The sequence below is a fragment of the Neopsephotus bourkii genome, unplaced genomic scaffold (genome assembly GCF_033783945.1).
Source record: "Neopsephotus bourkii isolate Nb327-2 ecotype Australia unplaced genomic scaffold, CSIRO-AGI_Nbou_v1 NB_838, whole genome shotgun sequence".
NCBI lineage: Eukaryota > Metazoa > Chordata > Aves > Psittaciformes > Psittacidae > Neopsephotus > Neopsephotus bourkii.
In genome coordinates, this window is record NW_026901334.1 from 673,018 (window position 1) to 698,423 (window position 25,406).

At 55.9% G+C, this 25,406-nt stretch overlaps 3 protein-coding genes across 10 annotated transcripts; 1 reads left to right on the forward strand and 2 right to left on the reverse strand.

Annotated features, from left to right (window-relative positions):
* The first annotated feature begins 455 nt into the window (after positions 1 to 455).
* FEM1A (fem-1 homolog A) lies at positions 456 to 4,501 on the forward strand. Its single transcript, XM_061355784.1, has one exon. The coding sequence runs from the start codon at positions 531 to 533 to the stop codon at positions 2,577 to 2,579; it is 2,049 nt and encodes a 682-aa protein (XP_061211768.1). The 5' UTR covers positions 456 to 530; the 3' UTR covers positions 2,580 to 4,501.
* Positions 4,502 to 7,530: 3,029 nt separating this feature from the next.
* TICAM1 (TIR domain containing adaptor molecule 1) lies at positions 7,531 to 10,221 on the reverse strand. The gene has a single exon (XM_061355783.1). The coding sequence runs from the start codon at positions 9,891 to 9,893 to the stop codon at positions 7,821 to 7,823; it is 2,073 nt and encodes a 690-aa protein (XP_061211767.1). The 5' UTR covers positions 9,894 to 10,221; the 3' UTR covers positions 7,531 to 7,820.
* Positions 10,222 to 11,941: 1,720 nt separating this feature from the next.
* Positions 11,942 to 21,181, reverse strand: LOC133213510 (perilipin-3-like). Of its 8 annotated transcripts, XM_061355767.1 has the most exons (10): positions 21,094 to 21,181; positions 16,977 to 17,053; positions 16,321 to 16,516; positions 15,651 to 15,733; positions 14,700 to 15,329; positions 14,514 to 14,567; positions 13,628 to 14,072; positions 13,051 to 13,247; positions 12,737 to 12,865; positions 11,942 to 12,652 (listed from the first exon to the last, which is right to left on the reverse strand). In XM_061355767.1, the coding sequence occupies exons 2-10, from the start codon at positions 17,034 to 17,036 to the stop codon at positions 12,092 to 12,094; spliced, it is 2,355 nt and encodes a 784-aa protein (XP_061211751.1). In that variant the 5' UTR covers positions 17,037 to 17,053; positions 21,094 to 21,181; the 3' UTR covers positions 11,942 to 12,091. The 8 variants fall into 8 exon arrangements, with proteins under 8 accessions (XP_061211751.1, XP_061211749.1, XP_061211748.1 ...); XM_061355765.1 differs by having other exon boundaries at positions 13,628 to 14,567; positions 14,898 to 15,329; XM_061355764.1 differs by having other exon boundaries at positions 13,628 to 14,753; positions 14,898 to 15,329.
* Positions 21,182 to 25,406: the final 4,225 nt, after the last annotated feature.

A 25,406-nucleotide genomic window follows, 5' to 3' on the forward strand; every position in this document is an offset into this window, starting at 1 on the left:
GGAGCCGCTTCGATCCCCTTTGAGCCCTGCACACGGCTCTGGGGCTGCAGCGCGGCTCAGCCCAGCCCGGCCGCGCACTGAGGGGCAGGGGGAGCCCGGGACCCCCCCCTCCGCCCGTCCCACTCCCCTCGGGACTACACTTCCCATGGTGCCCCGCGCGGCCCCGCGGCCTCGCTCTCCGACCTCGCCGCTGCCCCGCTGCCTGCCGGGAAGCCGAGTTCGGCGGGGCTGCGCCTGTGGAGCAGCGCCGCGCGCGGGACTCCATTTCCCATCATCCTACTCCCACCCCGCCCCTGGCCGGGCGGGCGCCATTTTGTTTCAGGCTCCAAACCTAAGATGGCGGCCGGGCGGAGGGAACGAAGGTTGCTGCGCTGAGGTGAGCGGGGTCCGGCCGGGCGCCTCCGGCCGCGTAGGGCTCCTCTCCCCTGCCCCCCGAGGCCCGCCCGCCGCCGTTCCTCGCCCCGGGCGCGGAGGAGCAGCCGGTCCATGGCCAGGAGGTGCCCGGTGCGGTCGCCGCGGCCCCCGTCGCCATGGACCTGCGCACGGCTGTGTACAACGCGGCCCGCGATGGGAAGCTGAAGCTGCTGCAGAAGCTGCTGGGCAGCCGGAGCCGGGAGGAGCTGGAGGCGCTGACGGCAGGGCCGGGCGGCGGCGATGGCCCCGGCGGAGGGAGCACCCCGCTGCTGATCGCGGCGCGGCACGGGCACCTGGACGTGGTGGAGTATCTGCTGGATCACTGCGGAGCGCGCGTGGAGGAGGGCGGGTCCGTCAACTTCGACGGGGAGACCATCGAGGGGGCCCCGCCGCTGTGGGCAGCGTCTGCCGCCGGGCACCTGGGGGTGGTGCGCAGCCTCCTGGATCACGGGGCCTCGGTGAACCAGACCACGCTGACCAACTCCACGCCGCTGCGGGCCGCCTGCTTCGATGGGCACCTCGAGATCGTGCGGTACTTGGTCGGGGAGCGCGGGGCAGACCTGGAAGTGGCCAACCGGCACGGACACACGTGTTTGATGATCTCCTGCTACAAAGGGCACCGGGAGATCGCACGTTACTTGTTAGAGAAAGGGGCTGATGTCAACCGCCGGAGCGTGAAGGGGAACACAGCCCTGCATGACTGCGCTGAGTCCGGCAGCCTGGAGATCCTGCAGCTCCTGCTCCGCTCCAAAGCCCGCATGGAGAAGGACGGCTATGGCATGACTCCTCTGCTGGCTGCCAGCGTCACCGGGCACACCAACATCGTGGAGTACCTCATCCAAGGGGGGCTGCAGCAGGAGGAGGAGGAGGTTGCAGGGAGCCAAAACGGGACCTGTGCCTCAGGTGGGAGCCATCAGAGGTGCTGTGGCGCTGGCAAGGAAGCTCCTCAGGGCTGTGGCGAAGAGACCTGTGAGAGATGTTGTGCCTCGGCTTCCAGCCAGGATGAGCAGCAGGTCCCTAATGTGTTCTGCACTCGAGAGGCTGCTGTGGAAGCGCTGGAGTTGCTGGGTGCCACGTTTGTGGATAAGAAACGAGACCTTTTGGGAGCCCACAAGTACTGGCGAAGGGCGATGGAGCTTCGGTGCGAGGGGGGGCAATACCTGCCTAAACCTGAGCCCCGGCAGCTGGTGCTGGCCTATGACTATTCCCGGGAAGTGAGTTCCCTGGAGGAGCTGGAAGCCTTGATCACTGATCCGGATGAGATGCGCATGCAGGCGCTGCTGATCAGAGAGCGCATCCTGGGGCCTTCCCACCCGGACACTTCCTATTACATCCGCTACCGAGGAGCCGTCTACGCTGACTCCGGCAACTTCGAGCGCTGCATTAACCTGTGGAAGTACGCCCTGGACATGCAGCAAGGCAACCTGGAGCCTCTCAGCCCCATGACTGCCAGCAGCTTCCTGTCCTTTGCTGAGCTTTTCTCTTACGTGCTTCAGGACCGCTCCAAAGGCACTTTAGCAACTCACCTGGGCTTCTCCGACCTCATGGGAGTACTGAGCAAAGGGGTCCGGGAGGTGGAGAGAGCTCTGGTGCATGGCAAGGACCCTGTCGTTGACTCAGCACAGTTCACCAAGACGCTGGCCATTATCCTGCACCTGGTCTTCTTGCTGGAGAAGGTGGAGTGCACCCCGGAGCAGGAGCACCAGAAGCGCCAGGCCATCTACCGCCTGCTCAAGTGCAGCCCCCGGGCCAAGAACGGCTTCACCCCCTTGCATATGGCTGTGGACAAAGACACCACAACAGTGGGACGTTATCCCGTGGGCAAGTTCCCGTCGCTCCACGTTGTGAACTTGCTGCTGGAGTGTGGGGCTGACCCCGACAGCCGTGACTATGACAACAACACCCCGCTGCACATTGCCGCCCGCAACAACTGCCCGCTCATCATGAGTGCCCTCATGGAGGCTGGAGCCCATATGGATGCCACCAATGCCTTCAAGCAGACTGCTTATGAGCTGCTGGACGAGAAGCTGCTCACCAAGAGCATGATGCAGCCCTTCAATTACATCACCCTCCAGTGCCTTGCTGCTCGCGCCCTGGACAAGCACAAGATTCCCTACAAGGGTTTCATCCCCGAGGAGCTGGAAGCCTTCATTGAACTGCATTAGGGTGGGAGAGCTGAAGTCCCCAGCCTCTCCCCTCGCTTCTTCCACCCCACAGAGGTCGTGCAGCCTGGGATCTTGGCCCATCCTTGCCTAGATGCCGAAGGCCGTTGCTGTGCTGAGATGGGATGGGAGCTTCGTCCTCATCTGTCACCATGAAGCTGGCGTGTGCAGGGCTAGGGGAAGAGGAGGCTCGAGAGCCCATGGCTGCCCCTCAGTGTTGGCATCTTCAGGTACCAGACAGCTCCAGTGCACTGTATCCAGAGAAGGCTGCGGCCCCTGCCCTTCCCCATGCCAACCGTCTTGCCCTGAGAAGGAAGGACCGTGGAGATTCCCTGGGACCTGCTGCCTCTCCCCTTAGTGCCGGATTAACTGAGCATTAAGCTTTGGAGCAGCCACACCTCACACGTGTGATCTAGTGCTTCCCATCCCACATACCGAGCAGATAGGAATGCAAGTGAGGAATAAAGCATCTTCCACCTAATTCTTTTCCCACCCCCCTTTCTCAGATTTGGGACAGTGCAAGGGGAGGAGCCGAGTGGCTTGTGCTCTGCTGAGGTAGTTGCCTTGCGTGGCAGTAGGGCTGGGTATGCTGAGGATGGTTTTTGTTTCTCCCTTGGTTGGCCAAGTCACAAGTGGTGGTAAAGGCCTGAGATGTCAATGATTGTGCATAAAGCTGGGTTATTTTTTCTCTTTTAGAGCCAGGCCCTATCTATGCTGCAAGACTTCTTCAGTCCCGTAAGATATAGTAAGGTCAGTTCTGGTTATATAGTTTCATCAATAGATGTTGGGTTTTATGAATGGGGAGGGAAAACTGCTACCTTCAACCCGAAACATTAATGTGGTATTTAGGCTCTTAGCTTGCCCATTCTTCCAGCATTCACTCCCTTCCCTGCACCAGGGTCCTTTAGCTCCAGGGGATCGAGGTGGATATGGCCAGGTTGCAGAGCCAAACCAGTGCACTTTGAGCCATCTCTGAGGATGGGCTTTGGCAGACCCTCCAGGGTGGGGGGTACCTGTGCTGGGGTGGTGCTTGCACGGTTGGTAAAGCAGGTGAGTGTTGGTGGCACGTTTGCATGGGGGGGGGGGTCTGAAGGAAGAAGCAAGCAAGAAATGAAAGTTAAAGGTGCCTCCTTGTTCTGCTGGGATTTGTTGGTATCAATCAGTTGGGCTCTTCATTATCCCACTCTGGAATATCCCTCCCTGGAGTGGGTTGTGAGCTTCTGCTTTTGGCTTGTGATTCCTTTTGCAACTTCCCGGAGGATGGTGCTACTGCAATGATTGAATTGGGAATCTCCCTGGGCTACTGGTGGGGCAAACTCCCTGGGTTAGGACCTGCACACAGCTCAGTGTCCTCTTGAAACCCTCGGTCTCGGGGTGGTGTTTGCCCCCCTTAGCAGAGCCCTCCTTGCAGGTAAGCACTCGGTGCTGCTGAGCACGATGCTGCTGCCGCAGTTGATCTTGCAGGGGGAGTGACTGGGCTTGGGCAGCCGTGGCTCAGTGCTTGGCCCTGGGCAGGCTGGAAAACACAGTTGGGGGTGAAGCAGCTGCCCCTGAGCTCTGGGAAAGGTCAAGAACTGGGAGAGCAGCACCCTGGCAACCAACCATGCACTAGATGCTGCTGAAGCTTCTCTACTTGTATTTATAAGCCAGCGTATCCACATGCCTCAGTAACCCAGCGCTCTGCCCCTTTGAGCTGTTGTAGATCTGCTGTTCCCATTTTGCAGTGTTAACTATAACATGTATTTATAAAGCCGGGAGGTTTCACTTGTCTGGAGCTGTAAAGTGCACACTTAGTTGAGCTGCCTTCTAGTTTCTGTTTCCTTTTGGCTGAAACCTGAACTCAACTGCGGGAATGGAAGTTGTTCATTTGTGAGCTGATGAGCGCCCTTAACTTTAAATAATAAACCAACAAATGGCTGCTAGAATGCAAGTGCCTTGGAGTTCTTGGTGGGGAGCCTCCCCTTTCACCTGGTGTCCTAAGGATGCTACACTTGTGGCTGTGGAAATCCTGGGTGTGTGCAGTCAACAGACGTGGTTGGTTTGTGTCCTCCTTCCTCCTGGGAGAAGCTGAGCTGTACTGCAGTTGCAGACCTCTCCTGGCAAAGGTGCTGGGTTAGTTCCACACAGGGATTTGCATTTCTAAAACTCCAGTCATGTGTAAGAGCCTCATGGAGGCCAGAATACTTTGTGTGATGGAAAATGTCTTTAAGTTTTGTTCTCTGTAACACAGGCAGAATGTGTAATAACATACTGAGGACCTAGCAAGCCAGTGGTGATGGTGATTACTGGGTGGGAGAAATCCCTGCATGAATTCAGGAGTAATTACAGTGAAGAGTCCATATTTATCATAGGTGTTGTCTGGGCCAGCTCCGGTGCATGGGGCAAACCAGAGGGTTGTGGGGAGCAGGGAAACATTCCAGGGATGGTTTTAGCTGAGTAACTCTTGGGCAGAGAGTGGAGGGTGGGTTTGCACTGGGGTGGCTGCACACCCTCCTGTAGCACACCAGGAGCCCTTCCGTCCACTGCCATGAACAAAACATCTGCTTTTCCTCCTTTCTTAAAGCCTCCAATGTGCTTTTTCCCTCTTGGATCCTGGTGATGGTCCCTCTGGAGAATAAAGCCTCTCATTCGTGCAGTTCTTTAGCAATGCCAAAGTGGTGAGGCATTCACTGGGCTTTTCCTGTGGGCAGTTGCTGGTGCCCTTCCATGGATGCCCTTGGAGCCTCCTGGTGCCGTAAGCTCACTGTTGACAAAGTGGCCTAGAGCCCAAAGCTGGAGGTGCCATGCCAGCACTTCCCAGAGAAAGCGGGGAAGAACGAGGGGGCCACAGGCCCATGTGCACTGTCCTGGTGAACACAAGGCCCTGGTGCCGAAGCTCCCTTCCAGGGTGAGCAAGGGCAAAGAGGGCCCTGAACACGGGGGAAGAGTGAAGCTGCTGCTGCGGTTAAACCAGGGCTGTGGCTCCTCGCTGGAGTTTGCTCCCAGCAACCTTTGGTCTTGTTGAGCTCCGTGCACACTAAAATCCCCCAGCCCTGCAGTACTTCAGAGCCTGCTGCCATGGCTTTCCCTGTCCCCACTCCAGGCACACTGGATGGGCTCTGTTGAGGTTGTTTACAAGCTGGAGCAGCTTCCAGATGCCTGCTTTTCCATGAGGTGTATTTATAGAAGGCTGAGGAGCTGGGAAGGAGTGGTGGCTATGTCTTCATGGCTTCTCCCCAGGGGAGGAGCGCAGCAACTGCAGTGTGATGGGGAGCGCGGTAACACAACACCTAGACAACAGGGGTGACGTAGAGGAGGCTAAATAGGGATGGAGAAGGAATCCAGGCACTTGGAGGACTCCAGCAGGCTCTCTATAAAGAGTAAATGGGTTAATCCATTGTCACTGGGTCCTTCCAAGTTCAAAGCTGAGCTGTTTCAAAGCTGGAAGCCAACAACTGATGGCAGGTTTTAAATAGCAATATCGTATTTGTGGCGTTCTTGTTCTGCTCAGGACAGAAAGGGCTTCGGTGTGTCCAAGCCTGGGCTTTTGTTCTCCCCCAGAGAAACCTATGGACAGACCCATGAGGAAGGACCTGCAGCCTCTTTAAGAGGAAATGCTGGGGGACTGAACCCAGACCTCTTGCCAGCTACTTCCCTGTTGCAGTTTAAGGGCAGGGAGGACCAGCTCTGAGCTCCTCCATCTGGCGGTGCCCAGGAGCTTGCACTCAGGTTTGCTCAGTGCCTGGGCTCTCGCCCATCACCCTGCAGGCACCCTCAGCTCCTTCTGAGGGGCACAGGGTGCTGGAAGGCACCAAGGCAGCAATTGCAGCTCTCCCCAGAGCAGGTGGAGCGGACTGGCCCCTTACAGTTACTTGTGTCCTCTGAGGAGCCAGGGCTCCCCTTCTGTTCTCTCCTCCCATGGTTTGGTGGGAGCTGTATTCAGGAGGCTGCTGCTCGCTTGCTGTGGGAGCCCTGTGCTTTGGCTGCCAGACCATGGTGGCTCCTCTCCATGTGAACCCACCCGGGACAGGCTTTCAGAGTGACCTGCATGGGGTCACTTGCCTGTATCCACGCTGGCCTTTGAGGTGTCCACCCTGGGGAGGACGGGCTCCTTCCTGCCAGGGTGAGCTGACTCCAGAGCTCTGCAGCCCCGTTTCCAGTGGTGGCTTGGGGCTGACCTCTGCTGACGGAGCAGGCAAACGGCTGCAGCAGAAGCTGTTGGAGGAGTGCGGGGTCTGGGGCCTCGCTGCAGCTGCCTCCTGGTGTTGAAAGCTCAGGAGATAGCTCCCAGGTGTAGCCCTCCCCCAGGTCCTGCGGGATTCCTTGCCCATTCCTGCCTTTCTCCACCCCTTCCGCATTGCTCCGCTCAGCGCTTTCATTTTCTGCTCAACGCTTTCATTTTCCCCCCAGAGCTTCCCTAAAGGAGGTTACACAGAGATGGGGAATGCACACAGAGCTCTCCTCTGTGCTGCCCCAGGCTCACTCCTGCTCCCACCTTGGGCTTGTACAAGCAGGTGAGAACGGAGGGATGGACACGTAGCTTCTGCCTCCGCAAACCTCCTCCACATTTCCCCATCTCATTCCATCTTCATGAAGTAATCTTCCTCCCTGCCCCTTCCAAGCTCTCCTGGACAGATCCCTCTTCCCCCTTGGGCCTGGTGTGCAATCCCAGTTCTTTAATCGTTTCCTTCAATACAAACCCATTTCAGGCCATGCCGAGGGAGCACTGGGGAATTTCTGTCTTTCACCACCCAAACTGCTCTCGCTGTGGTTCCCAAGGGGAACTGGGAATTGATTCCTGCTGCCCCTTGGATGTCAGAAGCTGCTTTCCTGAACCTCCTTGGGTCTGATGGGAGCGTGTGCCATGTCCCAGCTCCTTCCACCCCCAAGGTACAGACACATCCCCTGGTTTTCCAGCTATCCCTGGCTGCCCCTTGGGGAATTCTACAGGATAGAAGTGGAGAAATGCCAATCAATCAATTACAATTTATTTCTAAACCCATCCAGTGGCCTCAAAATCAAGTTTTCTCAGTTAAAAAAGCGTTTTCTCATTTACTCATAAGGAAGCACAAGGGAAGGAGTCGCAGGAGGCTGCAGCCTCTTTTGTCCGACACAAAAGCAGATCAGTTTCTCCTGGGCTCCAGGAAGTGGCACTTTTAACCCACAGTGAAGTGCGAGTAGTCCCGGTCCCAGCACCATCACTCATTTGGGGTTTGAACCCACGCGTGAGCAGCTCCAGCCGTGGCTCAGCTGCTGCTTCTCTCCTCAGATGCTCTGCCTGGAGCCTTCCTCAGGGCCCTCTGCGCGTGGGGTGAGGGTTTCCACCTGCATCACGTTGTGGTTCCCGATCTGCACCATTCGGGCGTGCTGGATGATGAGGGGTGGCATCCCTCCTGCACCTGGCAGCACGTTGTAGTGGCCTGACAGGGGCTGGACAGGAGGAGGCCCCATGTGAGCAGGCCCGGGGCCACCTCCAGCCGGAGACCACCACTGTCGGGGTGGTTGCTCCAGCAGCGGGGGCTCTGTTACTGAGGGAGGGATGGAGCCAAGGTTGAGGGCAGCCATACCCTGCAGCGTTCGCTGCCGCTCCTCTCGCAGCTGGAGCTTCTTTCTCTGCAGCACGTCCCACGAGTCCTTCTTCTCATTGATCCTGCTGGTGGTGAAGGTGTTCTGCACCGTCCTGGAGAAGCCAGGAGACTTCTCGTCCAAGGGTGTCAGCCCTCCAAGCACAGCAGGAATCTGACTCCACTCCAAGGGGTTCTCCTGGGGTATAAAAGGGATGACTGAGTCGCTCTTGGATGGATTCATGATGGACTCCATCAGGACAGTGTTTGTCTGAAACATGCAGAGGTCGCATGGGAAGTTCTTGGTCAGCAGGAGGATGATGAAAGCAGAGTTTTCCATAGCATCCTGGAAGCAAGTCATATGGCTGCGTCCAGCAATGGCAAAGTTCTCACAGAGCGTGGCACCATTGGGCACCCCCATGTTCTCCAGCAGGTCCTTGACCCGACGGGCAACAGGCTCATCTTCACTGGCATGCAGGACAACGAAAGTGAAGAACTTCCCACCATCCAGCTCCAGTGTGGGAGCTGGTTCTGCAGTTTGGAGAGGAGGCCAGGCAAGAGATGGGGATGAGTGGGAGCGCAGGGGATATGGTGAGCTGGAACGAGGTCCCTCAGGAGGGGGAAGAGTTGAGGCGAAGGAACAGGTAGGAGGAGGAGGAAGTGAACGGGTTGAAATGGAAGCAGATGCAGAGTTAGGAGGAATGCCTCCTGGAATGTGGGGCTCCTCTATGGACACACGGGCAGGACCAGTGTCCACGGCAGCCCTTGAGGCAGGAAGCCCTGTAGGTGGTTGCTTTTCACCTTGCTTTTTGTCTGTCTTTTCTTTCGGTGCCTGAGGTTTTGCTGCCACTGTGCTGGAGACATCGCTGCTTTCCCCAGGCTGGTTCACAGCACCCATCGTGGGCAGCTCCATGTCAGGAACTGGGACCGCTGGACGGCACGAACTGGCCTGTGGAGCAGTCTCTGCTCGGAGGACTTGGGTGGGCTGAGAGCTGGCTCCAGTGCCGGAGGCTTCCTGCAGGCCATGGCTCTGCCTGTCCCCGTCAGGCTGTTGCACCCGCTCTGGATGGGAGGCCCTGCTGTGGAGAGCTGCTGTTGGTGATGCGCTGATCTCCAGGTGGCTGGGGAAAGAGAAGTTCTCCGAGGAGCTCTCCACAGAGCGCAGACTCCTTGGGCTTGAGAGGCGTGAGAGGTCTGAGTGGATTCCTATCTGCACCGGAGAACTCCTCACCACGTACTCTGGGGTGGGCGCATCAGAACCCAGCATCTGCTCTTTGTCACCTGAGCCCATGCTGGCAGCAGAGCTGTGTTCTCCCTGCTCCCTGGGTGGAATGCTGCGGAGTGCTCCCAGCACAGTTTCCTTGCTGGCCTTGCCGGCTTCGCTGGCAGCCCGGCAGGCCTTCTCCATGGCTTCAGGGCTGCACAGTTTCTCCTTCACCAGCACCGTGTAGATATCTGCCAGCAGCTTCATGGTACCTGCATCCAGCTTGGGAGGCTGCAAATCCTCCCCATCTTTCTGTGCTCCTGCAGCACCCAGTTTGGTCTGATGGACATACTGGGCTGCCCGGTTATCTCCCAAGGCATCCAGACAAATCCTTGCCTTCGTTTCTTGTCCCAGAGCAAGCAGAACCATGGCTTGCAATAATTTGCTGCTGGGCCCGAATACCAAGTGCTTCAGTTTATGTCTGAGGCTCAGGAGTTTGTCTTGAGGGACCTGGGATAGAATATGAAGAACGTCCTCAAAGCTGGGCTGGAGCGGGGTGCTCTGCGCCATCTCCTCAGCTGGTGGCCTGGACCAGCGACCAAGGCAGCATGGATGGAATAGGGGTTTCCCAGCACCTGAAGGCTCGTTTCTCTCCGATGCTCTGGCCACAGGCACGTACTGCACGAGTGATGGCTCTGTGCTGCTCAGGAGCTCATCCCAGCGCTGGGCGTCTCTGTCTTGAGGAACCTGTGAGGAGAACACAGGACAGCGTCCAGAACTGGTGATGTGGGGAGCTGGGGGGGATGCTCCAGCTCCCCCTCGCACCTTTCAAGTCCTTTTGCATCTCTCCGGCGCTCGCAGGTCTGCCGGAGCTCCACACGTTATCCCAAGCCTGTTAGTAAGCAATGAGCACGTTCTCTGCGTTCAGGTCACATTAATTACAACCGCTTTGAACTAACTGCTGCACTAATAACGCACTGGGGTAAATCCAAGTGTCTGGTCTCCTCCAGGCAGCCGGTTCCAGGCTCCTTGCGATGGGCAGTGAGGAGTAACGCACGCCTAGAGGAAGGAAGCCCATTCAGGCTCCTTCTGCCACGCGGGTTGTAACCCACATGCATCCTCTGCCTGGCAGCCTCATAACACCGTGGACTCTGCCTCTCCCTCTGTTCCCGAGCCCTGTTAAACCCTTTCACTCACCAGAGGCAGGACTTGTCCGGAGCGGGGCCGCGGGTGCCTGCAGGGTCCCTGCTCGCAGGCTCTCAGCTTTCCCTATTTAAAGGGGAGCGCAGCAGCCGCCCCAGACGGGGAAAGTTTCCCGTTTCAAACGGCGCTTTTCTCATAGAAATCCTCCCATTGCCCAATGAATGAGCTCAGGCCACGCGTGAGGAACTCGCTGGCTCTTCCCATGGAAACCTCCCGAGCCGTCAAACGGCCCCGGCCCCCCCCCCCCCGCCCCCGGCCCGTCGGGGCTGCGCTCCCTTCCCTTGACTCACCGCGGAGCCGGGTCCCGCTCCTCGCCCCTGGCTCCGGGGGGGTCCGTGTGCGGCGGGGCCGGGAGCGGTGCGGGCGGAGCCGGCAGGAGCACGAGGAAGCGGGGAGCAGCCACCTCCCCCCCCGCGAAGGGATCCTCCCCCTCGGAAGCTTCGCATCCGGAGAAGCGGCTCCGGCCTCTAGCGCTGGGCTGAGGCGGCACCGACCGAGCCCTGCGGGGATGGGGCAGCCACAGCTCCTCTGGGCACCCTGTGCCAGCGCCTCAGCACCCTCACAGGGAAGAGCTTCTGCCTCAGAGCTCAGCTCAGTCTCCCCTCGGGCAGGTTCAAGCCATTCCCCTTGGCCTGTCCCTGCATCCCTATGAGGTGATTCACTAAATGCAAGCTCGCTCCCAGCTCAGGCTAAGGGAGAACACAGCAATGCCCCTTTAGACACACACAGACACGGGTAGTTCTTTGGACACAGGTCATGCTTTATTCTGATGTCTGCTTGCCTTTATTCCAGCCTTGGGACAGTCATTACCCAAATAAGTTACATTAGAAATGATGACACAGCATTATTCGCTGGGAAAATATCCAGCACTGATCAGCCCTGTTTTAATAGCAGGATATCCTGGCATTGTGGCAGAGGGACTCCATGCAAAAGCTGCCTCAGTTATTGGTTTCTTTATGGCTGCAAAGCCTGCATGGAGTTACTCACAGGCAGCTCATCCCTGAAGGCAAGATAATCCCTTGCACATTGGCATGCTTGAAGGAAAACCCCACCTCGCTCAGTGGTTCTCTATGAAAGAAAGGGTTGGATCCATAAGGAAAAGTCCCTTTTTGAGGCAGCCTCTTCCCCCATCCGGGGCTGAGCCTCTCTGGAAGCACAAGAGGCAGAAAGGAAGGTAACCTGGAACATGGATGCTTAAAACTTGCCGCAGGAGGTCAGGCCCATCCTCCTCTAGAGCAGCTGGTCTGAATTAAACCCAAATCCAACATTAAAACTAAGTGGAAATCACTGCTTCTCTCCCACAGCTTATTTCAGCAAGAGCCACCCCTTCCCACACACCTGGGCTGACTTCAGAAGCCAAAGGACAGAGGGCCCCATCTTCCCTTTCAGAGCAGCAGGGTTTACAAGGAATCAAGGTATGGAATCAGCCCACTTGGGTTTGAGTCTCCTTCCAAACCAGATCTCACTGGAGGCTCAGTGAGGCAGCAGGAGGCACTTCTGGCACATGATTGGGAGACAAAGTGATGTTCTAGCCAGGGAGCCATGGCCACAGGAGCTGGAGTTCTTCAGAGATCCTCCTCTGGTGCTTTAGTTTTTACCTCCTTTGCAGCCAGTGCCACCTCTGTGTCTTCCTCTGCCTTCTCCTCCAGCTTCTCCAGCACTTCACCCCCTTCCCCTAGGACCTCGTGTGCTCCCTTTGGTTCTTCGGGTGTCTCAGCCCCCTCCTTTGATGATGTGGCCTTTTCCAGCACAGGTGATTTCATTGGAGGCACCGAATCTTTCTTCTGCTGCTTCCTGCTCCCCTGTGACACGGTAGCCTCTGCCCTGAAGGGCCCCACAACCCAGTTGAGAGGAGTGTTCTGAGTGACGTACTCAAAGAGCACATCAAGGGACCTTCGGGCTTCTGCCACCCGGTCCTGGCTCCGGGTCAGGGTGGTGCTGGAGAGGTCCTGGAAGGACACAGCACTGGAGAAAGATCTGTGGAGCTTGTGGATGTTCCGGGTGCCCTGATACACAGCTGCTTGGATGTTGCTGGGCAGGCCTTGGATGCTGGCTTTCAGGTTCTCATAAATGGGTTGGAGCTGCTGGGTGATGATATGCAGCATGGTTAGAGTCCGGGACTCTACCTGATGGGAAAGAGATAGAGCTCAGTTACTAGAGCAGGTGAGATGCACCAAGAGGCCTGATTAAATACCCCCTTGTAGGGATACCTCTACTTGGGAGGCAGTTCTGACTTGGTTTCCTTTGGGTTGGGTCAGGCTCCAGTCCAGCCACAGCTGATGGAGCTTCTCCTGCCCATCCAGAAGCTTCTGGCCAACCTCCCCTTTCACAGACTCAATCTGATGGGAAAAAGGAGAGGAAGAGCTGGATTGCGAGCACAGAATCAGAGCAGCACCAGTGCTTCCCTCCCAGGGAGGGAGCCAAGGTGACATGCAGCTGGTGGAGCATGGAGGAAGAGCTTCCATGTGGCTAGCAGGGCAGGAAGGCTACAGGCAGGAGGACAGAGGGAAAGGCAGGTTTGTACCAGTTTTATTGCCAGCTGGAGCCAGGAGAGCGTCTCCTGGGTGCTCTGCCTGAGGTGCTGCAGTTTGTGCAGGGAGAGGTGGTAGGCTCGGCGCCGCACTTTGGTCGACAGGGACCCCAGGCGCACAAAGTAACTCTTGTTGTGCCTCTGCTCCTCCACAGAAGCCATGCCAGGTCCCTCAGAGGTGGCCAGATTACCTGGAGGAAACAAGAAGAGAGGTGTAGCTGAGCTCCGCTCGCCCAGCTGGAGGGGAAGAGGTAAGGTCACCCATTGAGAATCGGGAAGGCTGAAGCGTGCTGTGCAAAGGGTTGCAGTTGCTCAGATGTTAAAGGTATGGTGGTCCCTGCTCAATGTGTTCTCTTCAGATAAGCAGACTTTAGATAGGTTGAAGCATGTACCCATGGGTTTATTTGCCTTGAGGCTGATGGGCAAGGACCAGCTAAGCAAATGCTTGCTCTGTCCCATACCACATGGAGCTACCTGACTGCTTCAGAAGATGAGCCCTGCAGTGTCAGGTGCTCTCTAGTCAGCTGCTCAAGGACTTGCATTTACAAGCGCCAAGCAAGCGTTTTCTCACCTAGTTCCTCCTCTGTCATGGGGAGGTAGTGATCCACCAGGTCTTCTGACATACCCAGGACAGCTTCCACACCACCTCCCACTGCTTGGCTCACTGCCTTGGCTTTGCTTATGCTGTTGGTCACCACCGAGTTGGTCATTTCCACCCCCTCCTGGAGAGCCCCTTTGCCCTGCTCCAGGGCTGTATTGATTTTGCTAGTAATGGTGCCATATGCAGCATCCAGAGCTGTACTGACTGTGGAAGTGACCACTGATTTGGTCTTCTCAACACTGTCTTGAACAGCCCCTTTGGTCAGGTCCATGGCTTCAGTCACCTTGTTGGTCACCAGGTCCTTGGCACCCTGGGCAGCCTCTACAGCAGCACTAATAGTAGAAGCAACAGCAGACTTGGTCCGTCCAACGCTGTCTTCTACCATGTGCTTACTGAGGTCCACTGCTTCGGTCACCTTGGTGGTCACCAGGTCCTTAGCACCCTGGGCAGCCTCCACAGCATTGACAATAGTAGAAGCTACAGCAGACTTGGTTCGTCCAACACCGTCTTCCACAATATGCTTACTGAAGTCCACTGCCTCTGTCACCTTATTAGTCACAAGGTCCTTGGCCCCCTCCACTGCTTCGGTCACCTTGGTGGTCACCAGGTCCTTGGCACCCTGGGCAGCCTCCACAGCATTGACAATAGTAGAAGCTACAGCAGACTTGGTCTGTTCAATGCTGTCCTCCACCATGTGTTTACTGAGGTCCATTGCTTCAGTCACCTTGGTGGTCACTAGGTCTTTGGCACCTTGGGCAGCCTCCACTGCTTCGGTCACCTTGGTGGTCACCTTGGTGGTCACCAGGTCCTTGGCACCTTGGGCAGCCTCCACTGCTTCGGTCACCTTGGTGGTCACCTTGGTGGTCACCAGGTCCTTGGCACCCTGGGCAGCCTCCACTGCTTCAGTCACCTTGGTGGTCACCAGGTCCTTGGCACCCTGGGCAGCCTCCACAGCACTGACAATAGTAGAAGCTACAGCAGACTTGGTCTGTTCAATGCTGTCCTCCACCATGTGTTTACTGAGGTCCATTGCTTCAGTCACCTTGGTGGTCACCAGGTCCTTGGCACCTTGGGCAGCCTCCACTGCTTCGGTCACCTTGGTGGTCACCTTGGTGGTCACTAGGTCCTTGGCACCCTGGGCAGCCTCCACAGCACTGACAATAGTAGAAGCTACAGCAGACTTGGTCTGTTCAATGCTGTCCTCCACCATGTGTTTACTGAGGTCCATTGCTTCAGTCACCTTGGTGGTCACCAGGTCCTTGGCACCCTGGGCAGCCTCCACTGCTTCGGTCACCTTGGTGGTGACCTTGGTGGTCACCTTGGTGGTCACCAGGTCCTTGGCACCTTGGGCAGCTTCCACAGCGTTGACAATAGTAGAAGCTACAGCAGACTTGGTATGTTCAATGCTGTCCTCCACCACGTGTTTTGTGAGGTCCATCGCTTCGGTCACCTTGGTGGTCACCAGGTCCTTGGCACCATGAGCAGCCTCCACAGCACTGTTAATAGTGGAAGTGACCACTGACCTGGTCAGCTTGACACTGTCCCCAACAGCACTTTTAGTGAGGTCCACAGCTTCAGTCACTTTATTGGCCATTGCTTCTCTTGCCTCGCAGGCAGCATCCATAGCGGATGTCACTTTGGTGGAAACCAGCTGCTTGGTGTCTGAGATTACCTGCAACAGCGAGAGGCAGAGGAAGTGACTTTGTTTTTCCCTGAAATAGGTTTTCCCTCCCTGAAGTAGCTTTCCCATACGGCTAAATGGTGCTTGTAGCCTTGGGGGAGAGCAGGAAGTCTGTACACTGTATTTACATGGACATGCTGAAGGCATCTCTCCAGCTTTTCTGAGCTCACAGGGCCTCCTCTAGCCCACCCCAGGGCCTGAGCTGACACAGCAGTGCTGTTGGAGTTTATTTCCCCATATTCTGTACCCATAACAGTTCCATCAAGCAAGAGACAAGTCACAGGTTCCCATAAGGAAAAGCCTTTCCTTTACCTTATCTGCTGGCTGTTGAAGAAAAGGCAAGTTCTCCTCCAGCTGATCCAGTCCTTTACAGGCATATTCATTTACGAGTGCAACTAGAAAATACAACAGGTATTAGTTTATTCTTCAGTTGGGAGAGGGGCTTTTGACCCTACAATGGCCAATCCAGGATACCCATGAAAGCAAGCTCCCCTCTGGATCATCTTTCTGGGGTGGGGTGGCTTGTTGGAAGAGTGAACAAACCCTACAGTTAGGCAGCTTTAAGTACTCTCCATTTTGCCTTCTCAGCTTTGTAGCTATTGGCAGCACACTGCTGCAGCTGGAGTGCAATACTTGCCCTGGGTAGGTAGGATTATCAGCCTAAAGGGTTGGGTTGGGATGAGACAGACTGAGCTGTATCCAAGGCAGACACTGCTGCTACCAGTTGGGATGCTCCTAGCTTAGCGAGATGAAGAGCAGGGAGGTTTGGGCTGGAGAATTAAAGGAACCACAGTCAAGAGGCCAGTTGTTTTGGCTGTTAACAGTGTTGTGTCCATTGAGCAGCTGGGAGCTGCTGAGTGGAAGACTCAGTGCTCCAGTCAACTAGAACAAGGTGCTATAGGAGGTGGACACCACCCAACAGACACATGAAGCTCCCTTCCCCACCTCCTCATCTGTGTAGGGAGGGTCACTCTTCACTTACTCTGTGGCTCCAGTTGGTTCAGGATGGGCTGTGCCCCCCCAACCACGCTGCCTACGGCGACAGCAGCTACGGTCTCAGCCACATTGCAGACACCGCTGAGGCAAGGATGGGTCTCCTTGGTATAGTTGTAGGCAGATGAGACCAGGTTAAAAGCAGAGTTGAGCAAGGGTAAGCTGGTGACTCTATTGACAGCACTCTAAACCCCAAGAGAAATAAATGACATTAGAGACCCAGCCTCAAGCTGGGAGTGAATACAAGCCGTGGGTCTATGCAGAAAGGTCCTAAGGAGATATCTAATTCACCTCCTCCTCCTTCTTAATCTCAGAGTTTAAGAGACTCATCCAAAACCTGATAGCAAGCCAGTGACAAGCCAGGATTAAAAGTTCATGAGCTCTGGGCTCATGAAGTCTGAGTCACTCTGAGTTTCAGCACCAAACCCAGATGTGGAAATAGGGCCTGTAACCGCTCATGTGTCAGAATTACTTGAGCAGGCCCTGAAGCTCTCTTGAGCTTCTGGGCCAACTGAGTTCAGATTTAGCCACAGCTCCATAGGGTTAATCTTTGTTTTGAGGTGCTGACAGGCGTTAGTTCACCAGTGGAGCTCAGCAGGGAGTTTAACTGTTGCATGTTGTTGTTCTGTCTGCCCTGGCACCTACCCCTTGCTGCTGTTCCTCAGCCTTCAGCAGATCCTTTTTTGTGGTCTTCCGTGATGCCATAGTGAACTCAGCTGCAGCTGGAAGGAGAAGCAAGAGTAGGGCAGCATATTCATGTAGGACAAGGGCTGTGCTCTGTCCCCTCCCTCAATCCCCAAACAGCCGAATACATTCAATAACCATCCCACTTATTTTATTGCTGGTAACATTTATCTGGCTTCAGAGCAGCAGGTTGGAAGTGGGTGAGAACTCTCTTATCTGTCTTGCATTTTGTGTGTGGTGGGTTGACCCTGTCTGGATGCCCACCAAGCTGCTCCATGGAGAGCAAATGTAAGTGAGGAATCACTGGAGGTTGTCTCACTCCATTACTGTCCTTCTATAAGAGACTGACCAGAGATGCTGAAACAGCAATGGGCTTCTTTCACCTTATTTCACCGTCAGTGTTGATAGCCCCTTCCCTCTGGAGTATCCCTTGCAAAGGACATTGAACCAAGGGTCATTTGGTCACCCCGCTCTGCCTGTGTTCATGGTGGGGACCCTCTGTCAGCTTCCCTGCCACTACCAGCTCCAGCCAGAGGGGCAGATGCAGCTCAGGGAAGGGCATGAAGATCCTGGGAAGCTTTCCTGGTGTTCTCTCTCCTGCTGCCCAGTGAAGCAGGAAATCTCTCCTAGTTCCTGTGAAACCGAGCCTCAGCAGTGTTCTCATTACATCATGGCATGCAGAACTTCAAGTATAAAAATGATGCAATCTCTTCAGTGGGTATTGACTTCCCCAGCACAGATTTAGGCTGGTATCTGGACACTCCAGTATCGGGTGATAATCCGGGATTGCCTCTCCTCCTTAGGCAGGCACAGCAGGGATTTCAGCATGTTTGTTCTCCAGTGCAGCATCTGCTTTTCTCCCCCATGCCAGTGAAGCCCTGTTCTTAGAACCACGGTGGCATTTTCCAATGGAAAGCCCCCAAACCAAAACTCCTCACCAACTGGATGCCCGAGCCAAGCACTGCTCCAAGCTCTACCCCCCCGAACTTGCCATCTGATTCAGGAGGAGACCCTTGGCTCGTTTCTTGTGCTCTTTGCCTTGAGTAGGGCTCTTATTTTCCTGTGGAAACAGGAACAGAGAGCTGGGCAAGAAGTAGTGAAACAAGCACTCGTTAGGCCTGGCCCTTGCCTGGAGCCAGGGGAGGCTTCTCAGGAGGCAGCTAGGCAGGAGGACAAATCTTGCTGGGTGAAGCATGCAATCAGCAGTGTTTTAATGGGGCACCGAGTGCTCCGTGTCTGCAGCAAAGGGGTCCCAGGCACTGGACCTCCAGCATCTCAAGCAGAGGCTCCTGTGGTACCCCCCTGCCCAGAGGGCTCCCGGCTTTAACAGCCCTGCAGAAGCACAGCTTGGGCTTGAGCAGCCCAAGAGAACGGCCCCAAAGCAAAGCAGGGCTCGAACAGAGTCCCAAAGTCCACAGGCTTTGCTCACTCACTGCCCATTCCTCCTGCTCCGCTTTAGGGCAGGCTTGTTGGTGTTTTGGAAGCTGAGAAGGCTGAATCAGCCTGCAGCCCTGTCACGGGGCAAGGCACAGCTATTAACACAGCACTGCAAACAGCCCCTTTGCTGAGTAAAACACTTCTAGAAGGGTGGGAGAAACTCAGCTGCAGAGCCTCTCACTGGCCTTGGTGTAGGCACCCCAGTGCAGCGTAAGCCAGAAGTAACTCCTCACCTGATGGAAAAACCAGTTTCAGGTTAGAACCAGCCTCTGAAGTACTAGCAGCCTGTCTTAATTATGGATGCAGCCGTGTCTGATAGTCCTTGCAGCACAGTCATGTTAGGGCATGGTTTGCTCTCCTCCACGTAGGAGGGGTGAGGTGTGTTGCAATGCCAGTATTGGTGGGGCAGGCAAACCTTCCTGAGCCCACAGCATGGTTTTAGTTTCTCTTTTCCCTGCAGAAGTGCTGAGCAGACCTCATTTTCCTTCTGAGCCTGCAGGAAAGCGCAGTGCTGGGTACTCCTGGGGGAGCTGGTTCAGGATCCGTTGAAGGAAGGCACAGTTTCAAGGGGGAATCCCAACAGAGAGACCCCACACGCATGGGGGGAATCACCAGGCCTGAGAGCAGAAACAGCATTGCTGTTTGCTTTGGATATGAATGACAAGCAGATGGTTTCATACCATTGCTACGTGAGAAATACTAGGTCACTACTGGAGAAAGCTGAAAGAGGCAGTTTCAGCAAGATGAAACTCTTCAGCACCCATTTCTAGCATGGCAGAACAGCTCAGGTGCTGGTCCTTGCCCAGTTTGGCACGAGCCTGAACTGGGTGAACCAGCAAGAGCAGCAGGTCCGACTGTCACAGCCAGTGCTGTGTGTTAGCCTGGCAGCAGGACAAGTCCCTCCCTGCTGGGGCTTGGTTCCTGTCACCCTGACAGTGACCATCACACACAGAACTGCTCCTTTAGCTGGGGCAAGGCTTTTCTTTCCTCTGGGAACCGTGAAGATCAGATGTGAGGGTGGGCTCTTGTTGTTTAGGAAGCTTTTCTCCCGTCCAGAAGTGTTTTACCATGGCAAAACAAACTGCCCATGGCTGCATGCCTGCTCAATAGCTTAACTGGCAAGTCCTTAATGACCCTTTAGGCAAACAAAGCTGAAGGAGTGCTTTGGCTATGAGCAGGGAGGGCTAATGAGGGCCCATTGGTGGTGAAAGCACTTATTTACATTCTTCTCGAGATTGGCCACTGATACCCCAGTTCCTAGAGCTGCAGTGGGGATGGCACTGCCCACAGCCCGGGAGCCCTCTGGAGATGCTCTTAGGGCAGAGCCTGCTTTAGGAAGAGGATCAGATGATCTTCAGCCTTGCCCTTAGGACATCCCTTTGGGAATTGCTGGCGGAGGTGCTCATCCGACCTTTCTGGAAAGCCATCGGCATTAGGGAGCCTCAAAGATTAAAGCCAGGCCTCCAAGAGAAATCAAGCACCGCAGCCAGTGGCTGCAGGTCAGTAGCTCATGGGGCAGTTACCATCAGCTATCCAAGCTGCTGGAATTGGGAGATACTTCAGGAAAGAGGAAAGGGGGGTTCATTAAAACAGCTCCTCAGCTTCCCAGTACCTCCCATTCCCCATCTTTCCACAGCACACACCTCGGCTTCAGACAGAGGCTGTAACCTGCAGAGCAAGCTGCACGCTGCTCTAACACCCATTGCCATGTGCCCTTCCAGCAGAGCCAGCATCAGGAATTGAAGGCCTTTGCAGGCACGCAGGGTTTCAGGCAGTCACCAACCCACACTGCAAACCTGGGTAGTCTTGAGGAGCATGAAGGCGCTTTGCCAAGGGCTCCCTTCAGCAGGGAGCAGAGCCCTGCACGGGTGCAGCCTCCATCTGCAGAGCAGGAGTCACCTTGTCACTCCAGCCACCCGCTTGGTGAGCATCATTATCATGCCTACACCTAAGGATCATGTGCAATAGCTACAGGCAGGGTTGGAAGCACTGTCAACAGGAAGGGGATGCCCAAGCGATCAGCTGCCTCGTGCAGCACATACCACAGCACCACCACTGCTGATGGCCAGGGTGCACATCCTGCACTGGCTGGGGGGGAAGAGCTGCCTCCAGCGCACCCCTCGCACCCCTTTGGTCCTCTTGTCTAAGAAGCAGAAAAGAGCTTTCAGGCCCAAAGCTGCTCAATCACAGACACGTGGCGTTATCGAGGAGTCTAGGAAGCCTTTAGAGAATGCTCTGAAGCCTTCCAGCTCTTCCCCAAGGCACAGCAGGTACAGCATGACACCGTAAGATGTCACCTTTGGCCTCAGAAAGCCCAGACCCCCCCAGCCCCAGATGGGGAAAGCAGCACAAACGCAGCACACAGCCCAGTGCTTCCCCAGGGAGCTGGAAAGGCCCCTCAGCAGGGGCACATCAGCCTTAGTGCACCCAGGAGCCAAGGGCTCCAGGATGGAGCCAGCTCCCTGCCCTGTCCGCACCCTCCATCCCTGGGAGGGCCGCAAAGAGCCGCCAGGGCAAGAGGCTGCAGAGCCCCTGGGTAAACAAGGAGCAGACTTGGGGGCTCCCCCAGCCCTGACCCAAGCCCCACAGCCCCACAGCCCCACAGCCCCACAGCCCCACAGCCCCACAGCCCCAGCCTTACCTGGCTCCTCCGCTCCCAGCACTGACAGCACAGGGAGTGTTGGACCTCGCCTGCATAAATACCCCCGGGGGCTGATGAGCAGCCGAGGGAGCCAATGGAGACGCTGCAGGAGCTGCCCTGGCCAATGGGGAGGGGAGGGCAGAGAGAGGGGCAGGAGCTGTGGGTGTGGGAGGCAGGTGAGGGTCCCCCAGGGAGGTGATGGTGGTGTTGGTGTTGGTGTTGGTGTTGGTGTTGCTGTTGCTGTTGCTGTTGCTGATGATGGTGGTGGTGGTGGTGGTGGTGGTGGTGCTGCTGGTTGGTCCCCCCAAAGAGGACATCGCTGCCGGGGTGTCCATCCCCAGGCACTGCAGAGCCATGCAATAGGGTCCTGCTGCCCCACCGCGACCATGGACAGGGAGGTGGTGCTGGGGGATGCAGGTGATGGAGGTCTATGGGGATGTGAGTTGTGTTGTGAGGTGGGCTCAGCCCATCGCCCTGCAGGCACCGCTCCTGGTCCCATGCTCTGAGCTGGTGATGCTGCTTGCCAGCATGGCAGCCCCAGCGCTGCTGCCTTCTTCAGGACACCAAGAAAGGCTTGGCCAGAGAGCGAGCTGAGTCCAGGGCACTTGTCAGGACTGGCTCGTGAGTGGTGTGGTTGGGAAGGCCGTGCTGGAGCTCACCAGGACAAGGGCTGCTCCCCGCTGGCATCGCAGGGAGCATCAGGAGGCTCCGGAGAAGCGGGACGTGGGCTCTGTGGTGTGGAAACCTCGCTTGGCTCTGGTGTGCTCTTGGCAGAGCTCTCGTACCCTGCAGCACGGGTGCTGCAACCACCCTGGCTCCAGCAGAGAAGCGATGGGGAAAGATGCTGCTGCGTTGCTGTGATTTTGAAGATAGGAGCCCCAGCAGTGCAGGGCTCTGAGGCTGCCTGGGGAGCAGTAACACGTCACTCCCAGTTTAGTCAATGTTTTGCTCTCCCATTTGTGCCTTTCCATCTCCAGATCTCAAAACCTGGTTGGAAGCCATCCATTAAGCTTCCTGTTGTCTGTTCTCAAGATCAGCGGGGGAGGAAACTGAGGCAGGGGAAGAATGATCTGAAGTCTTGTAATGCCATTAAAGTGATTGAGTCACCTTGGGTTTGGCCAGTGAATGCAGGAGACCTCGGGTCTCATTTCTGTGACCCGTGAAGGCAGAGCAGGAGCTCTCAGTGCTGTTGGTGACAAGTGTAGACACTTCCCAGTGCTCAGCTTTGAGGGGGGAAGGAGCCCCCTTGCGTCAGGCTTGGCATGGAGCTGTTGGCTGGAGTGACTCGAGGTCAGGCAATCCATCCTGCTGCTTGAGACAGGAGCACTGGCAGCGCCAGCCCGGCTCGGCTGAGGGCTTTGTCTTGCTGAGTCCTGAAGACTCCCAGGGATGGGGATCCAGCCCTGGGGATGCTCCTAAGGAAGGAGCAGTTCCCAGGGCATGGTCCCTCCTGGGATCTGCTTCCCTTCCAGGGGGAACGGTGCTTGTGAAGTGTTTGGTGTCTTGTACTAAACCTGAGGCTGGTTGGGAGATGTCACACGGGGGCTTATGGAGGTCGTGATGAGTTTAGGGGAAAGAACGGGTGTTCTTGTCCGTCCTTGGAAGATCTGATGGATTGGGGGGGGGGGGGTTAGGAATCAGGATCACTCCTGTGTTGTCTGAATGTTGGCCTGTGTGAGGAGAGCAGCTGCATCCTCAGGGAAGGTGTCAATGATGCAAACTGCCTGAGTAGGGCAGTTGTGGTGGGGATGGTGAAAGTCTCCTGAGGCACACTGTGCTTCATCACCCGAGTGGGAAAACCAGTGCCATGGGCAGGGATCACCTTCATGTGGCTGGTAACGTGGCACAGGCGAAGGGGAGCACCAGTGGCAAATGGTTTGCGTGAGATAAGCAGTAATTAGAATTAATGAGGTCATGTTTGGTGTCTGAAGTGGGGCTTTAGCTACTAGGTCAGAAGAGCAGCGCCTGGAGCTCCTGCTCGGTGGGAGACCTGCAGTGCCAGGACACTGAAAACCTGGAGCTTGCAGTTCCAGAGCAAAGGTTTGCATGCTCAGTTCTGTGGCTCTTGTGTGTGTAAGCAGAACGAGGTACATTATATACATGGATGGTGTGTAAGCAGAACGAGGTACATTATATACATGGATGGTGTGTAAGCAGAACGAGGTACATTATATACATGGATGGTGTGTAAGCAGAACGAGGTACATTATACATGGATGGTGTGTAACAAAGAGGTACATTATATTACATGGATGGTGTAAGCAGAGCGAGGTACATTATATACATGGATGGTGTGTAAGCAAACGAGGTACATTATATACATGGATGGTGTGTAAGCAACGAGGTACATTATTACAGGAGGTGTGTAAGCAAGAGGTACATTATATACATGGATGGTGTGTAAGCAGAACGAGGTACATTATATACATGGATGGTGTGTAAGCAGAGCGAGGTACATTATATACATGGATGGTGTGTAAGCAGAACGAGGTACATTATATACATGGATGGTGTGTAAGCAGAACGAGGTACATTATATACATGGATGGTGTGTAAGCAGAACGAGGTACATTATATACATGGATGGTGTGTAAGCAGAAGGAGGTACATATACATGGATGGTGTGTAAGCAGAAGGAGGTACATTATATACATGGATGGTGTGTAAGCAGAACGAGGTACATTATATACATGGATGGTGTGTAAGCAGAGCGAGGTACATTATATACATGGATGGTGTGTAAGCAGAACGAGGTACATTATATACATGGATGGTGTGTAAGCAGAACGAGGTACATTATATACACGGATGGTGTGTAAGCAGAGTGAGGTACATTATATACATGGATGGTGTGTAAGCAGAACGAGGTACATTATATACATGGATGGTGTGTAAGCAGAACGAGGTACATTATATACATGGATGGTGTGTAAGCAGAATGAGGTACATTATATACATGGATGGTGTGTAAGCAGAACGAGGTACATTATATACATGGATGGTGTGTAAGCAGAAGGAGGTGTATTATGTACATGAGCTGTGTGTAAGCAGAACGCAGTGTATTATGTACATGAGCTGTGTGTAAGCAGAAGGGGGTGTATTATGTACATGAGCTGTGTATAGGCAGCACACACTGCAGGCCAAGATAAGCTCAGTTCTGAGGAGTTTGGTGGGTGTGGGAAGGACGTGGGAGGAAGCAGAGAAACACGTTTGGGGCAGGGGCGTTGCGCTGCCTGCAGTGAGCGCTTCCTACAGGAGGCAGCATCCCATCGGTAACCCTGCCTTTGTGCAAACCCTCCCGCAGCAGCAGCAGGACCTCCTGGCGGTCCCCAGGCCTAAACCCCATCTCCTGTGCCCGTGGGCAGCCAGGACCGCCCTGCTCCCAGCTCCCTGCCCTTGTCTCAGCGTCGGCTCCCTCTCAGCGCCGTCCTCCTCGGCTGTCCCGGCGCTGGTTGGGGTTGGTGGGGAGCGTGTGGAGGGCTGGGGGCTGTCGGGTCCCCGTGCTCAGGTGCGATTCCTTCCCCGCTCAGCCCCGGCCCTTCGGGGGCCCCCCGTGACGCTGCAGCTCCCCATTTACCGGCCTCCGTCCGCTGCAGCGGAAGCGGCCTCGGTCTCCCGCAGCGCCCCCTGCGCTGGTGCCGTGCCCGGAGCCGCGCTCACCGCGCGGTGATGGGAACCCGAGGGATGCTCTGGTCCCTGCTCCCCGGCCCCGTGGCCTCCCGCGCACGGGACCTGCCCCCTGTGGACGGGCAGCGCCTGGCGCCGCCTTGGCCCTCGCTGCAGCCCCGCGGCTCCTCGGCTGCGCCCGGTTCCCCTTCCCGCTGCCTTCCAGGCTGGTTTGTGGCACCCGTGCTGAGACCCCTGCTCCTGCTTCCCCAGTAACCGTGGGCACCGGCTCCCATTGCACTCCCCAGCCTTGGAGTCTGGGCAGCGTCATGGCAAGCAGTCTGGAAACTGTAGGAAATGCCTGTTTGCTGCCATAGGGGCACAACCGGGAATGCCCGCGAGGAAGGCTCCCCCAAAACCTAGGTTACAAGTGGGGTAAGGCGTTGCTTAAACACTGGGAGCAGGAGGGTTCAGCCATGGGAAGTTCATGGATGTTGAGTAGGCGAAAGTGAAGGATCTGAATGGCAACAGAGGCCTCTGTGAGCCCAGCTCCAGTGGTTTTGCTTTGGGACCTCTTCTCCTGCCCTGATTTCCATGTCTGAGCAGTGATTTCCAAGCTCCGAAGGGTTTCTCTTCGGGAAGGTGGAAGCCAGAATGAAGTTACTGGCACCAAGCAGTGATGTTCCATGGGGACACTGAGGAGGGGA